The sequence below is a fragment of the Tupaia chinensis genome, unplaced genomic scaffold (assembly GCF_000334495.1).
Source record: "Tupaia chinensis unplaced genomic scaffold, TupChi_1.0 Scaffold145741_1, whole genome shotgun sequence".
In the NCBI taxonomy this organism is placed as follows: Eukaryota; Metazoa; Chordata; class Mammalia; order Scandentia; family Tupaiidae; genus Tupaia; species Tupaia belangeri.
The window spans coordinates 1,860,772-1,877,926 of record NW_006205599.1 but is presented as its reverse complement, the minus strand read 5'-3'; the positions used below and the strand labels follow the sequence as shown (position 1 = coordinate 1,877,926).

At 43.3% G+C, this 17,155-nt stretch overlaps 1 protein-coding gene across 1 annotated transcript in view; it reads right to left on the bottom strand.

Annotated features, from left to right (window-relative positions):
• Window positions 1–537: 537 nt before the first annotated feature.
• ST3GAL5 (ST3 beta-galactoside alpha-2,3-sialyltransferase 5) overlaps window positions 538–17,155 on the bottom strand; it is a 39,583-nt gene continuing 22,965 nt past the window's right edge. The window contains 5 exon segments of the mRNA XM_006172381.1: window positions 538–1,775; window positions 6,434–6,592; window positions 8,549–8,735; window positions 12,950–13,246; window positions 13,248–13,285. Coding sequence (XP_006172443.1) covers window positions 1,527–1,775; window positions 6,434–6,592; window positions 8,549–8,735; window positions 12,950–13,246; window positions 13,248–13,285 — 930 coding nt within the window. The 3' untranslated portion in view covers window positions 538–1,526.

The window sequence follows — 17,155 nt, the reverse complement described above, 5'->3', positions numbered from 1 at the left end:
GCGGCAGCGGCCGCCACAGTCTGGGCAGCTGGGAGCAGGGGGGATTTGCCATCGGAGACCAGAACTATGATGAGGCCGAGGTGAGGGCAGACCTGTCCTGGGGAGGAAGCCACTGAGACCCAACGCCTCTCCCGAAGGGTTTGTGGCTGTCTAAGATCAAGCAGCTGGCAAGATGAAGCACCCCGACTCTTACTCCTCACTACTCTGAGGTCTCTGCTTAACAGCGGCACCCAAAAAAGATGTTTTAGGTGCACTTACAGACTTGCTTTTTAAAAAAGTTTGTCAGAGGGTGTGTGTGTTTGCCAGAGAGAGAAAGCACCCTCTGATGACAGTGCCGATGTCACAATCCCTTCTCCGTCCTGTTGTATTTTGGGCACACACACAACGTGGGCTCAGTTTGATTTTTAAGCCTTAGAGGCAGGGATTTGAACTATGGTCAGCCATGTGGGATTGGCTCTCCTTAACCACTAGGCCATGGGGCTGGTCCCTAGACTTATTTCCTTAAAATAAACAGACACTCAAATGAGCTAAACGACAAGCGTTCCTCAAAAGCTTTTACTCTTCTTTTTGGCCAGCACTTTGGCTGGAATACTTTGCCAGGTGGCCATTTGAAACACATTTTTGTTTTCTTAAATAGGCGATTTATAACACTGGGAGGACTTCATTTCAGTGGTTCAGAAGACATGATTATCCTGGGAAGAGTTTACTCCACCACGACCCTGGGAAGTATTGGTGTTACCCTAATTTTTATAAGCCACCTCAGACAGACACTGAATACCTCAGATAAGACCGAAGTGCTTTGAGAGGGCAGTACAAACATTCTCAAAAACAAACAAACAAACAAACAAAAACAAGAGTTGTTATCACTGCTGGGAAGACTGATTTCTGAATCTTGGGCACCGTCATAGAGCTCAGAGGATAGACTGTCTCCTGTGTCCCACTCTGGCAGGGCCCTCCAGGATGGCTCCCTGGGTTGATTTCTGCAAGTCTTCTGGCCCAGGGCAGACCACGGGAGGAACGTGAACTTCTCTGATCAGCCCAGGACTTCATCGGCACCGTGGGACATGACCCATGGCTTTGCTGCTGAGTACGTCATCCTGGAAGGGCCTCCTCCATTGTTCCCAGAGAGCCAGAATTGGGCGCTTGGAGCTGTCATCGAATGAGTAACTTCTCCTTCCCCTCAATTAGCTGGTATCCGTGGGCAGAATACATGGACAGAGTTTTTGCAAAATTAAATTACTTTCTTAAAATACCATAAACATTATCACAGACAATGCTTTTTGGAAAAGTCTTTCCAATTTAGTTCTTAAAATTAACTTACAAGATGTTGTGCAAAAACAAACACCTCAAATAGGAAAAAAAAAAAAGAAAAAGTGGGCAGAGCGAAGTGTCTTTTTGTTTTTAAATTAAAAGTTAGAAACACCAGTTGCACATCAAACGTCGAAGTGCTTGCACGATGAAATGCCTCAAGAAGGCGGCTCGACACAGCCCAAGTCCGAGTTGCATTCCCAAGTCTGGTTCTGTGTTCAGAATTCACAATGGATGCCCCCGCTGAGATCCTTCACCACCCCGGCCCTGACCAGCTTGAGGAGAAACTCCGTCTCCCTCGTGACATTGTGCATGGTCTGCCAGTTCATGGCCGCCATGCACTGGTTGTTGAAGTAGTGCAGGGGCGTCCTGGGCTGCGTGAGGTCATACCCAAAACCCGCCAAGCTGACCTCGTCACACAGGTGTGTGGCCAAGACCACAGCGATGACACCGATGGTGGGGACATTCTGAAAAGAGGAAGAGAAGGTCAGAGAGAGGAGCAGCCTGCACACGACCCCTTGCTCTGCACGTACGCTATGTGTGACGCAGTCCCAAAGGCGACATTGGGGGCTGTAATTATTTGATATACATTGTCTTACGTATCACAGGATCTCGAAGTCTAATTTCATGCAAGTCAGAAATGTAGAATCTAAAACATGATCTGTGATGGTCTGCCAGTTCACCCTTCCCCTTCCCCTTCCCCTCCCTCCCTCCCTCCCTCCCTCCCTCTCTTCCTTCCTTCCTTCCTTCCTTCCTTTGCTAGAGGGTGCATGCACTCACCAAAGACAGCAAAGAGAAAAAGAGACAGCAAGGAACGGGAAGTGTCCCCCACCCCCGGAGAGAATGGTTACTCCAGGATCTCTCTTCCCCCAACTCTCCTGCCTTCGGGGATTTTGAGCACACATGCACATGTGTCCAAGGTGTTTCTCAGGCCACTGGATCTGGGACTCGAACTGAGCAGTTGGCCATGTGAAATCTACCAGGCCAAGAAGCCGAGCTGTGAATGCAACCTTAAGCAGCAGCCTGACAACCTTCTTGCACCAAGCCAAACTGTGTTCATTTAAAAACTTCTACCCACAGATCCTACCTACCATGTCCCAAACCACAGAACCGGCTCATTTCCTCTCTTGTGGGACAAATGTCTGTGAGGTCTGTGCTGGGATGAGGCCACAGGGCCGTCCACAGTCCTCCCAGGGCAGAGATCCTGGAGCCTGTCCCTCCTTGTGGGACAGGAACTGAGAACAGAGGCGCCTCTGCTACCAGGGATTCCGAGTTGCTCTCTAGCCGGGAACACTCTGGGCCATTTTCACATGGACAGCAGGGAAGACAGTTTCTTCCCACCCTCAGTCTGAGCAAGAACCTTTTCAGACTAAATGAAGGACTTTGCTGTTTGCTCTGCTTAAAAGATGTTCTGCTGACCTTGGATGCCCCTGCTGAGATCCTTCACCATTCCGGCCCTGACCAGCTTGAGAAACTCGGTCTCCCCCATGACGTTGTGCATGGTCTGCCAGTTCATGGCCGCCATGCACTGGTTGTTGAAGTAGTGATGTCCACGCCATTCTGGATTCTGACTACACCACCGCCCCTCCCGTCCTTGCGCCCGGTACCTGGCCGTGCCTCCTGAAACCGGCACCCGTGGCGCTGTGCTTTCTGGGTCTCCAAACCAGTACGTAGGACAGGCAGGGATACAGAACGGCCTGCGGCCTTCGCTGAAGGCTGCTTTGTATTCTTACATATCTTTTCATTCATTTTAGTCAAGTCTGTGGCTCATATAAACAACCTTTTTTTTTTTTTTTTTTTTTTTGGTAAATTGGAACAGCTTACAGAAACTTCCGTAAAGTGGACCCTAAGAACTTGTGGATTTCAGTGAGATTAGGGAACATCTACTGAACACCAAACTGCTCCCTGCTTCTCAGTGTGCCACACCCACCTCCCAAAGTCAGCCTCATTCACTAAAAAGGAACTCGGCAGTCATTCTGCATGCTCAGAAATAGAAAGCAGGGGACCAGCAGTTAGCGTGATGGCTATGTCGCTGGACTCCCAAGTAGTCAACCGCGGTTCGCGCTCTGGACTCGGTGGCTTAAAACTCATGCCAGGCGTGTACACGTGTGTGCCCAAGATCCTGAGAGGAGAATGGAGGAGAAAGAATTGCGGTGTGGCCATCCCCCCTGGGGGTGATTTCTCGCTTTCTGTCTCTCTGTCTCTCTCTGTCTGGCGAGCGCACGCGCCCTATAGCAAAAATCTCTTAAAAAGAAAAAGAAAAAGCTGAAGGAATGAAGGCAAAGGAAGCTTTCTTCCTGGTTCACCCCTGACTCTAAGGCACCACGCTGTCTCCTTGACCTTGTATCTTCTGAGACCAGCCTGTCACTCAGCCACAGGGATTACTCAATGTGTGTACAAGGAACATGTGAAATCAACTATTCCTAGCGGTAACGTAGGGAGAAATCTCAGAAACTATTTAAAACTTCCCAAAGTGGTCAGCCAGGTGGTGTGGAGGTTAAGGCGCTGGATCCATGGCCGACTACATGGTTTGAGTTCCAGATGCAGCAGCCCGAAAAAACATGAAAAGCACGTGTGTGTGCATGCCCCAAATCCCACGAGGAGAATGAAGGAGAAGGGACCGTGGCATGGCCATTCAACCTGGGGGGTGATTTCTCACTTTCCCTCTCTCTGTGTCTCTCTCTCTCCACCGAGAGAAAGCACCCTCTAGCAAATTAAAACAAAACCCAAGCCCCCTCCCCAAAGCACTGTCATATACCCTCACGGTTACACCAACTTATTTTCTGACAGCCCTCCCTCTGGAAGACACACACGTGAGGATGTCTCCAATAATGCAATTTTAGACCATTTTAGACCATAAGTTCTTTTTTCTTGAGAGGTTTTTGCTACAGGGTGTGTGCACTCACAAGAGAGACAGAGATAGAAGGCGAGAAATCACCCCCCAGGGGGGATGGCCATGCCACAATCCCTTCTCCTCCATTCTCCTCTCGGGATCTTGGGCACGCACGCACACGCACCTGGTGTGAGTTTAAGCTACCGGGTCCGGGACTCGAACTGTGGTCGACTACATGGGAATTCAGCGACATAGCCATTATGCTAACCGCTGGTCCCTAGACCATAAGTTCTTAAGTTACTGTCTTTTACCCAATATAAGATGTCATTTTATCACTATTATTATTATTTTAATTTGCTATATGGCTCATGTGTTCACCAGAGAGAGACAGAAAGGGCGGGGGGAGAAAGTGGGAAAGTACCCTCTAGCGGGGATGACCATGCCACAATCCCTTCTCCATTCTCTTAGGATTTTTGGGCATACACACATGTACACAGGTGCCTGGTGTGTTTTTCAAGCTGCTGGGTCTAGGACTTGCACCACATAGTTAGCCATGTGGGATTCAGCTGCCCTAACCACCATGCTACTCAGCTGGCCCCATTTTACTAATTAGAAAAATAAATATTAAATTCAAATAATATAACTTTTATTATTTATTCTGGATTGTCAAGTATAAAAATAAGTCTTCTACAGACAGACGCCCCCTTCAAAGAAGGGCACTCTTCACAGTTTCCCAGGTTTCTTCTGTGCATGTGTAACTAAAGAAACACATGCACACATTTTTATTTTTAAACAAAAATGAGATCATATTAGTGGTCTACATCTTAGATTTCTTGCTTTTCATTTTTAATATATTTTGGAGGTGTTATCCACTAGGTTTCCCTCATCCATAACAGACTATAGTGCATTGATTATATCATAATTCACTTAAACAACCCCAACAATAATGATGTCTAGGCTGTTTTTAGTCTTTTGCTATGAAAGCTATAATAACATCTTAAAATATACTTCTTTCCAGATTTCTCTAAACTCCTTTAAATACAATTGTAATTATAAGGTCAGAGATGATTCATATTTAAAAATGGTTCATATAGTCAAACTACATTCCAATAAAAGTGCCAACTATCTGTCATTTTACCTATACTAGGACATTATCAAAATTTAAAATCTTTGCTAAAAAATGCAACTGTGAGAGGCCAGCAGGCGGCATGGTGGTTAAAGGTGCTGAACTCCCACGTGGCTGACCGTGGTTTGTATCCCAGACCTGGCGGCTTGCTTTCTCACTCCCTCTACCCCCTTCCTCTCTCTCTCTCTCATTCTGTCCCTCTCTGGTATGTATGTATGTATGTATAAATAAATAAAGTTAAATAAGATCATTCTTTTTAAAAAATGTAACTGTGGCTTCAATTTGCTTTTACATGATTACCGGTGAACATTTAATCATACATTCTTTGGCTTTTAAACTTTCTTTAGTGAAATGTCTGTTTATATCTTTTGCCCATGTTTTATTGGCTCGTCTTTTTCTTTTTGATAAGAGTTCTTTGTCTGTTAGGAGTACTTACTTTTTCAAATATGTGATATATTCTGTTTAAGAAAGATTTGCATACAGGTCTTAAAAGTTTTAAAGATATAGTCCAGTTATTCAGATCCTGAAGTCACAAGTAATACTTGCATCTTCCTCTTGCCCCCTGGTGGCAGCACATACTAATTGCAGGTAAAGAATCTATTGCAATGAACAGTCCAGAGCATAAAAATTAGGCTGCAAAATAAAATCACTAGGGGAATTTTGAAACTCTCAAAGTAAAAGCCACGGCACAGACTAATTAAATCAGAACGTCTGGGGTAGGACCCAGCATCAACTTAAAGGACTGTTCTAGAGGACTAACTTTATTTACCATCATCTATAAGTGACAATGAACATTGATTCTTACTCAAGTGGCCCAGAACTAAAATCTAAAGAACTTTTCAGACTATCGAAGTGCCTTTCAGTGTCCTGCAGTTATATGGAGTCTTAGATACTAAGAAAGACTACAATAATAATATCTGACATGTGTTAATGTGCTGAATATACCAGGGAGGAGTCACAGGGTGAGAAAGCCAATTAAACAATAAGAAGTCTGCCCTGCAGTCAAGATGCAGAGTGAAAGGCACACATGGACTGTTTAATCAATAACTAGGTTTCTCTACTGTAGGTGCTTCTAGGTATATAGTTAAGTCCAAGTAAAATTTGTACACATCTTTCCTAGAATAGAGATAAGAATAGTTAACTTTGAGTAGCAAAACAAAAAATACCTTATCTCGGCCCCAGAATCTTGACCGAGGCTTTGAGTATTGAAGAATGTCAAAGGCAGTCTCTTTGATAATAACTGGATTCAAAATTCTGAAATGTTTCGGCTGTAGTGGAATTTTTTCTGCCACCTGCTTCCAAAAGAAGAGTCGCACCCAAAACGGCTAAGGAAAGAGAGCAAGCAGTCATTAAGAATACTTAATAATATGATCTCATCAGTAGAGGGTGAAAAGTATTCCCCACTAATCAGGCCAAGACCATGTGACTCCACGTGGTCTGTGAGCTGCATATATATATATGTATGCAAATCCCAGTACCTCAACTTAACAAAAGTAACCCTAAAAGATCCTACTTACGAAGGTGATATTGGACAAAGAGAGCTATAGAACCAGCTCTTATGTGGTTGAGGAAGAAACTCCTCAGAGAATAACCTGAGATAGTAGGCCTTTTCAGGATCTAAAGCTATTACTTTGTCCAGGGAAGACCAAGTGGATAGGTCCAACTGAGGAGTATGAAGTGTTGTGAGTACCCCACCACATGGAGCCCTGGCCCTTCATCCTCTCTTCACTTACTCTATCTCCAATGCCCATGACATCTCTTGGCAACTGACCACAAGTCATTTTATATGTCTTGTTGCTTCCAACTAGAACATCTACCCAACAGAAAATTTAGAAGACTGTGATCACCTGTATCATGGTTCAGCACACGCAACATATGTAAAAATTCTATTATGAGGGGACTTCAAGAAATGAGTAGAAAAGTAAAAACAGGGACCAGCAGATGGTGTAATGGCTATGTTGCTGGACTCCCATGTAGTTTACCGTGGTTCAAGTCCTAGACCCAGTGGCTTAAAACTCACATGAGTTGAGTGTGTATACACATGCCCTAGATCCCGAGAGGAGAATGGAGGAGGAGGGATTGCAGTGTGCCCATCCCCTTGGGGGGTGACTTCTCACTTGAGAGTAAAACTCTCTCTCTCAAATAAAGCAAAGAAAAGTGAAAATAAAGTATGAGTTTATTTTGGTGCAAATAAAGTGAAATTTGTGTCTCTTTTTTCCTATGATACACATTTTCCACGATATCTCTGAAAATCCCTCATGTATCCAATACATTCGTTTCACTAACAGTGTTCAAGCATGTTTACATAAATGGGTACATAGTCCTCGACAGCTGGCCTGTGGAATCTATTTACATTTAATGGGTAGGACTTTAAGTAGTGTGCTTGATTATGTTAAAGCTAAACAAAAGGAACATGACTGCATGAAGAGCATCCCTTCCACATTTGCGTCTCTGGATTGCTGTAAATTTATTTCAACAAGGAGGCTACTGATCAGAAAATTTTCAGAAACTCCCTGGGAATATTCCTTAGAAATTTTATGTATAATCTCTGGAATATACCCAATACTGATTTATATTCATCCAAGTAAATTTAATTTGTAAAACTAGTCAAAAGCCATGGAAGTTTGAGTATGGAGAATAAGATGGGTGATCAACCTCAGTAAGTAATTTTGGTCTCAAATTTGATACTCCTATTAAGCAATAATCTCATTCGGTAATGATAAATAAATTTAGATTTTAAATAATTATTTTACTTATCATTATTACTTTTTAATTTGCTGCAGGGCACGCATAAGAGTGAGAAAAAGTGGGAAAGCAAGATGTCAGATCTGGGACTTGAACCAAGGTCAGCCATGTGGGTATCCAGTGCCTAAACCACTAGGCCACCTGCTGTTTAAATCAATGAATTCTTAATCAAGTTCTGAAACCAATTTGCAACAGGGAATTCTTTTTTTTTTTTTTTAAGAATTATTTTATTTAACTTTATTTTAATTTGACCAGAGAGAGAGTAGGAGTGGGGAGTAGTGAGCAAGCAAGTCACCAGATCCAGGACTCAAACCATGGTCAGCCATGTGGGAGTCCAGTGCCCTTAACTACCACACCACAGGGAATTCTGCTGCCCTGCAATAGGGAATTCTGAGGGATTTCTACAGAGACAGTGGTCATCATTTGAAAGGCAACCCACTCTGCTGTGCAAGTTTGAAACCAAGTCTGTAATGACAGTTAGAGATTTCTTCACTGTTTACTAAAGTACAATTGACAGATGAATTTCTAGTGCTTACCAGGGTTTCATTTTTTACCATTGCTTGAAGCCAATTGAAGTCAACACTCTTAAACAAAACAGCAACAAACAAGTCATTGGAATCATATTCAAAGTCAGACAGCGGAGCGCCCTCTGGATAAGTCATCCTTATGGTAGTTTTATTTCCAACATGTTCTGCATAACCTTCAACTGGTGCACTGTTTAGCCTGATTAAATAAAAAGGACAAAGACGCAGTGACCAAGCAAGCCATCAACTATCTTATACTATGCAACATCTCATGTCACGTTCTCCACAATTTTTTTTAGGACTAAGAATGATTGAGTATGCGGTTGAAAGTGGGCCATCACTTCAGGAAATCCTGTTGCTCCTTTCCAGGTGTTAATGAATACAACCTTCAGCCTATGACAGAACACTCATACCTATTCATTCCTGAACATCAAGCAGTTTCATCTTGTCCTGATATTTCAAGTCAATCCAAATGTGTTACATTTTGGGCTTTCTCCAAGAGCTAGTCAAGTTCCCTTGAAGACTTCCCATTGCGCTCAGATAAAAGTGGCTCTTGCCAGAATTTCTAAATGGGAACCAGAGAGGGAAACCCAGAAATAACTACAGTTCTGGAGGGGAGACCAAAGAGGTGCCCAGGCCCCACATGCAACCTGCTCTGAAAGGACTTGGGGCACTTACAATGTTAGGTCAGTGATGGTTTCACCAGGGCAGTTGGTTAGGGAGAAATTCTAAGAATCTTTCTAAAAGCAATACCTCTCTGCCCATGTTCACAGTTTTGAAAACTCATAAAAAGTCCCTTCAGTTCTTTGCCTGCATTGTCACACCCATATCTAACCTTTCTCCCCTATCTCGTAGTCACTTCCTCTTCTAGTTATCAAAGTCCCAACCTCTGGGTTATTAAAAAATTATTACTAGACATGATAACTAAATATGAGACATTTCTTCTTTTCTTTCTTCTATATATAAAGGTAAAGTAGATTATTGAAATAACTGGTGAGATATAAGGTCTGCAGATAAGTTCTGTATTGTATTAATCTGTATGAATAGATTAATAAATTACATGAATTGGAATAATTTCTTTTTTTAAATTTTCTTTGAAAGAGATTTTTGCTATAGGGCATGTGTGCTTGCCAAAGAGACAGAGAGACCGAAAGCAAGAATCGCCCCCTACCCCCCACCCCAAGGAGGGATGGCCACACCACAATATCTTCTCCTCCATTTTCCTCTCAGGATTTTGGGCACAAACACACACACACACAAACGCACTTGACGTGAGTTTTAAGTTGCCAGGTCTGGGACTCAAACTGTGGTAGACTATGTGGGAGTCCCACAACATAAAGTCCACCTGCTGGTCCTAGAATAATTTCTTAATTCTGAATGTCGTTCCTTGGTTATAAAGTAGAATGTCCTGTTCTTAGGAAATGCACACTGAAATATTTAGAGGCAAAGGGGCTTGATATCTGCAACTAGCTCTCAAAGGGTTCCAGAAAACAAAGCAGTTATCTATGAAGGGCCTTCAAAAGTTCGTGGAGGAACCAGTAGTTAGCGTTATGGCTATGTCGCTGAACTCCCATGCAGTTGACCACGGTTCGAGTCCCAGTTCCAGTGGCTTAAACTCACGCTGGGTGCATGTGCATGCATGCCCAAGAACCCGAGAGGAGAACGGAGGAGAAGGGATTGTGGCATGGCCATACCCCCAGGGGGTGATTTCTCACTTTCTGTCTCTCTGTCTCTGTCTGTCTGTCTGGCAAGCGCACACACCCTATAGCAAAAACCTCTCCAAAAAAAAAAAAAGTTCATGGAAATGGTCTATTATGAAGAAACATGCATGGATTTCAAAAATTTTGTCCACTGATCCCGAGAGGAGAATGGAGGAGAAGGGATTGTGGTGTGACCATCCCCTCTGGGGGGTGATTTCTCGCTTTCTGTCTCTATGTCTCTCTCTGTCTGTCTGGCGAGCGCACACGCCCTATAGCGAAAATCTCTCAAAAAATAAAAATAAAATAAAAATTTTGTCCACCAAAATAAATTAAACTTTAATTCCATTTCCATAAACGTTTTGAAGCTCCCTCATATAGGGAAAATTATAAAGCGAATGTGATAAAGTATTATTTACTAGGGAATGTGGGAGAAGGTAAATGGGAGCTCTTTGTACTAATCCTGAAAACTTCTCTGTTAAGTTTGAAAATGTTTTAAACTTAAGTTATTAAAACAGAAGAAAGTTAGAGACCAGCATATAGTATAATGGTTACAGCACTGGACTCCCATGTAGCTGACTGGGGTTTGTGTCCTGGACCTGGTGACTTGAAACTCATGTTGGGTGTGTGTGCGTGCATGCCCAAGATCCCGAGAGGATAATGGAAGAGAAGGGATTGTGGTGTGGCCATCCTCCTGAGGGGTGATTTCTCACTTTCTGTCCCTCTCTCTCTCTCTCTCCAGTGAGAGCATGTACCTATAGCAAAAATCTCTCTCTTAAAAAAAAGTTATAAAAAATTTAAAATGGGGACCAGCAGTTTTCGTAATGGCTATGTTGCTGGACTCCCATGTAGTTGACTACGGTTCGCGTCCCGGACCCAGTGGCTTAAAACTCACGCCAGGCGCGTGTGTGCCCAAGATCCTGAAAGGAGAATGGAGGAGAAGGGATTGCGGTGTGGCCATCCCCCCTAGGGGGTGATTTCTCGCTTTCTATCTCTCTGTCTCTCTCTGTCTGTCTGGCAAGTGCACGCGCCCTATAGCAAAATCTCTCCAAAAAAAGAAAAAAAGTGTTTTGTTTTTTTTTTTAAAATGAAAAAGCTTGTTAATTCACCTTCTCCTCCCTAACCAGGCTCAAAGCTACCCCTTCTCTGACCCCAGGACTCCACATTCTCCCAGTGCGCAAGCAGGAAGTCCATGTTTCTGTCTAGCACCTGTCATCACTGGGCATGGAGCCATTTTTCCATGTCCTTTCTGGCTCTCCCAGGACCCTGCTGCTTCCTGTCAGGTGGGAAGAGGCCTCCCTTTTATTCCATGCACATCTCTCCTGGGGCCCAGGGTATACTTCACAGCACCTCTGGTCTCCTCTCCTGTCCCATAGGTCAGTCACCTGCTATTGGATGGGCATGGGTCATGACCTTGCCTCCCCTATTCCTATCATTTACTTTTCAGTTTGCCTCTCAGATTTGATTTTTAATCACTATTTCTACATCCTTCTTCTCACACCAGGGCCTGCACTTTGTGTCCTGATGACTATCAGGTTGTTGGGAAAGTCGGGATGTATTTTTCTATGCAAAAATGAGTTATGACCTTCCCAGCAACCCAATATAAGCTCTAAACCCAGGTCCCATCCTGGATCTCTCCTGCCTTCAACTGAACCCCCACCTTTGCTGGACATGTTTAAGGAAGACCTAACTCTCATCATGGCCCTGGCTCAACCACACCCTTAACATGGAGATAATTAACTTACTAGTATGTATCAAGGGCCTGAAAAACATCCAAACATCTCGAATCCAAGCCAATGACTTGACTTTAGGCAACTTCTCCAAGGAAATAATTAGAGACGCATAAAGGCGTTATGTATAAGAATATGCAAAGCATTTTCACAATAACAAAAAGGGCAACATTCTGAATATCCAGCAACAGAATAACAAAATAACTTCTAATACCTTCATATAAAGGAATCTTACACACTTAGCAGAATTAGTTTTCCAAAGAATACTTAGTGGTCACAAAAACGATTCATAACATTAAGCTCAAGAAAGCAAAATATTTTATAAATATTTAAGTACACTGATAAGTATGTGTATAGAACAAAAATGGGGTGGGGAGTGCAAATAAATAGTGGCTGCTTATTTCTACTAAGAGTGGTTTGTTATTTTCTTCTTTTTATTTTTCTATATTTTTCCAGTCTTCAGTCATGGACATCTCTTACTTCAATAATCAGAAAAACAATCTTTAAACAGCAAAACCAAGAAGAATCTAGGATGACTGTCCACTGCCTGTCATGGTGGGTTCCAGTTCCTCTGAGCACTTCCTGTATCCCAGCCACGGCTGCCTCTGGGGAGCCCTGACCCCAGTCCCCGCCCCAGACTCAGTTCCCCTACCGTGTCCTCCTCCTGCCCTGTCCTGCCCTTCATAGTCTTCCTCCTTTGCTGGCTTCCTTGAATCAGCCCATCTTTCCAAACCTCACCTCCTCTGGTAAGGTCTTGCCAGTTACTACAGTCCACAGTATGCTTCTCAAATTTAAGGTCAGTATGACTCAGATTTAAGGTCAGGACACATCTGATCATTTCATGTTTTCAACTTTCAATGAGAAAGTCCCTTGAGGGTAGGGTCCAGACGGAGCTTCCTGCATCTCTTACTGACACTGGAGCTACAGTGACCAAGAAAAAGGGGCTTCGTTCTAGCGGAGAAAGGCTGGTTTTCAAAGCCACATACCTAATCACAACGTCAAACTGGTTCAGGGCACGGCCCAATCCCAGTCCATGCAATATCCCACCACTTCCGATAACCACACAACGCCGGCATGTCTTGGTTTTCAAGTGTTCAGGAAGGTCGTGCTCAGGCAATATTTCCAAGAGCGTCTGGACTTTACTGGAGAACTTCCGGAACCCAAAGGGAGGATTATACTTGTCCTCAGCTTCACGTTCTCTGGGGTCCTTCTGCACAAAAGGCAGTAAGTCCACGTTATACCTGTGCTCAAATAACAGAGCCATGGATGTCTTCGCAAAGTTGTTCCTGCTGCAAGATTTGATGGGCATATTTCTGGGCTCTCTGAAATAGAATCACACCAATTCGAGTTTAGAAACTCCTCCACAATGTCTGATATAGCTCTCTTGTAGAATATTGTTTTTGTTTGTTTGTTTTTGTAACACAGAGCGTTTGCCTTTTAGAGTTCATTTATGCTCAGAAATTGGAGAAAAAATCTGAGAGGATTACATGACAAGGAGATGAACTCAGCGAGGGTACTTCACTGCATGAGTGACTCAGGAAGGACCCCTACCTCCTACCCTGCCTGCCACTGTTCAACTAAACCTGGCATGAAGGTTTAGGTGTTGAAGATTTCATGTTTCATAAAATTCTGACACATGCTACAACACAGATGAACCGTGAGGACATTATGCTAAGTAAAATAAGCCAGTAACAAAAATACAATTACTGTGAGACTTCACTAGCATGAGCTATCTAAAACAATCGAATTCATAAAAACAGAAAGTAGCATGGTACTTACTAGGGATGACAGAGATGGGGAAAGGGAAGTTGTTCAATGCACAGAGCTTTGGTTTTTATAAGACAGAAAAGTTCTAGAAATTTGTTCTTACCACAATGTGGGTATACTTCAACACTGTTGGACTGTACATTTTAAAAGTTTTTTAAAACACACACACACGCACACACAGAGTTTTATATTTCAGGTTCCCCTCTAGCAGGATGAGAATTGGACTCATTCATCCATTGGGAAAATGAGCTTCCTACGCCATGGAATGTAAATTAGCGTGCAGTGTAGTCAGAGAACAAACTCCCGTTCAGATGCGCTTTCCCGGCATGTTTTGCACTGGCAAGAAACAGCTGCTGAAAGCCAAGCACACTGGCCGGGCTGCATGCAAAAGCCATGGGGGGATCTGGTACCAGTGCCCACTTGCACTGGGCCCAGTACGGCCCCAAGCCCCATCTCCCTCTGGGCCCAGTACGGCCATTCTCCCTAATCTCTGCACTTTGGGCTCTCCACGTTCAGGACCTTCTTCCACTGAGCTACCTTTGTGTGTAGGGTCGTATATTTACTAGAACATTTATTTTTAGGAATTTATCACATCTTTTGAACTATGTCAGCAGCATTATTATGAAGATTATTATTGTTGTATGGTTGGTCATGTGCTCTCTGGAGAGGCACAGAGTGAGAGAGAGGGAGAGAGAAGCGCCCCCTATGGGGGATGCTCATCCCTGCCTGTTCTTGGCCGTTTCTCTCTCTCAGCAGGATTTTGGTCACGCAACGCAACCCACTGTGTTTTTCAGGCCACTCACTCCAGGACTAGACCTGCACAGTCAGCCATGTGGGACCTACCTAGCCATGGAGCCAGCCCTACTGTTGTAGAGTCAAACGTGTTTGCTCCAATTACGTTTTTTCTCAAAGCCTTATTATTTATTTTGTGAATGTTTTTCTTCATAATAGAGTCCATGTGTATACATGAGAGCAAGTGAGCGAGCGAGAGAGAGAGGGAAGCACCCTCCCCAGGATTTGGTCAGTCCTGGGCACTTGCACCCCTGTCTGAGTGTTTCAGGCTGACTAGGACAAGTATTTGAACTGCAATCACCATGTGGAATCTGGCTTCTTGAGCAGTGCATTGCCACTGTGCCATAGAGATGGCTCGTTATTTTTATCATCTGATTTTTTAAAAAATATATTTTTATTTGTTATTATCATTCTTTTCCATTTGATGAGAGAAGGGGAGAGACAGATAGAGAAAGTGAGAGAGCAAGCCACCAGGTCTGAGACTCGAACCAAGGTCGAGTGTTTAGCACCTTAATCACAATGCCACCTGCCAGCCCCTCATCTGATTTTTAAATACAATTTCAAAGGAACACATATATCCTATTACAGCACCCCACATTTTTTGAGTGACTTTTACTATTGGGCGTATGGACTTGCCAGAGAGACAAAGACAGGGAGATGGAAAAGTGAGAATTCACCCCCCAAGGGGGATGGTCACGCTGTAACCCCTTGCCCTCCATTCTCCCCTTGGGATTTTGGGTATGCACACACACATACTCCTGGTGTGAGTCTCAAGTTGTCTGTAACGCCTTGCCCTCCATCCTCCTCTTGGGATCTTGGGTATGCATGCACTCACTCCTGGTGTGAGTCTCAAGTCACCTGGTCCAGGATGTGAATCATGGTTGGTCAACCATGGCCATGCGGGAGTCTAGCATCTTAACCACTATGCCATCTGCTGGCCCCCTGCCAAACATTTTTGAAAAAAATATATCTTCAACTGTTGACTAGTGACAGGACCAGCAGTTAGCACAATGGCTATGTTGCTGGAATCCCATGTAGTCGACCGCGGTTCGAGTCCCAGACCTGGCAGCTTAAACTCACGTCGGGCGCGTGTGCGTGCGTGCCCAAGATCCCAAGAGGAGAATGGTGGAGAAGGGATTGTGGCCAACCCCTTGGGGGGGGTAATTTCTCACTTTCTGTCTCTCTGTCTGTCTTTCTGGCGAGTGCACCTCTCAAAAAAAAGTTGACTAGTGATATTCCGACAAGAAGCCATTTTAAAGCTGAGGTGTGTCCTGGCGATTTCAGGGAAGCCATGCTCTAAACCCATCTCCTAGACTCCCCAAATACTCAGACAAGCACTGTGGAGGACAGATTTTGTCACAGAATGACCAGAAACAACCACAGAAGCACAAGAAACATGAGATACCAAGAAAATATCTCTACCCTAAGGGAAAAGAACAATTCCTCATCAACCACAGACAGTACAGTAGAATTCATGGAAATGTCTGATAGAGACTTCAAAATATTCATAGTGACAACACTAAAAGAGATCCAAGAGCTGAGAGATAATGAACTCCAGAAGATGCAGGAGAAAAGAGACAAGTTCCAGGAGGTGTTGAAGTTCTTGCCCGATCTGAAAGAGGAAATACACACCATAAAAAAGAATCAAATGGAGCTATCAGAGATGAAGGCTGCCGTTCAGGAAACCAAAACCTCCCTCGAAAATATTAAAAACAGATTAGTCTATGCAGAAAATCGAATCTCTTTGTTGAAGGCAAAACCTCTGATCTAGTAAAAACAACCAAAAAACTGAGAAAATAACCCCCATAAATGAGAATTCTATACAAGAAATACTAGACAGCATTAAGCGCCCAAACATTTATCAATATCCCAGAAGGTGAGAAAATGAATAAGGGCATTAATAACCTATTCCATAAAATCTTGGAAGAAAACTTTCCAAATCTAAAGAGGCATTCAAATATCCAGACCCAAGAAATACAAAAGACTCCTAACAGAATCAACCCAAGAAGATCTTCTCCAAGGCACATCATAGCCAGACTGGCCAAATCTACAGACAAAGACAAGATAATAAAATTGGCAAGAGAGAAATGTCAGTTACTTATACAGGTTATCCCATCAGGCTAACCTCAGACATAAGAAACAATGTGAACAAGGAAAGAATGGGAAAATACATTCAAAGTGTTAAGTGAAAAACAGTTTCAACCAAGAATACTATACCCAGCAAGATTATCTTTCATATGGAAAGAAAGAATAAAAATATTCTCAGATAAACAAGACCTGAAAGAATTTGCCAGTAGCAGACCCCCTCTTCAAGAAGTTCTGAAAGGAATGCTCTACCAGGAAAACTAAAGGTACATACAGAAATAAGAGAACAAAAGGCAACCAGGAAAACGACCAATTTAATGCTAGGGTCACGAAATATCGATAATAACATTGAATGCTAACTTCCAGGATTTAAATGGAAAGACTGGACCACACTAACACTGCATATTCAACAGAAGAATGTTTGAACACTGAACTGGCAAAATAGAATTTTATGACTTTTGAGTAAAACATTACTGATTTTTTTTTTTTTACTATGCTTTGTTTTCCCAATTTAAAGATTTTACTTTCTTTTGAGTTGTTGATAGGTT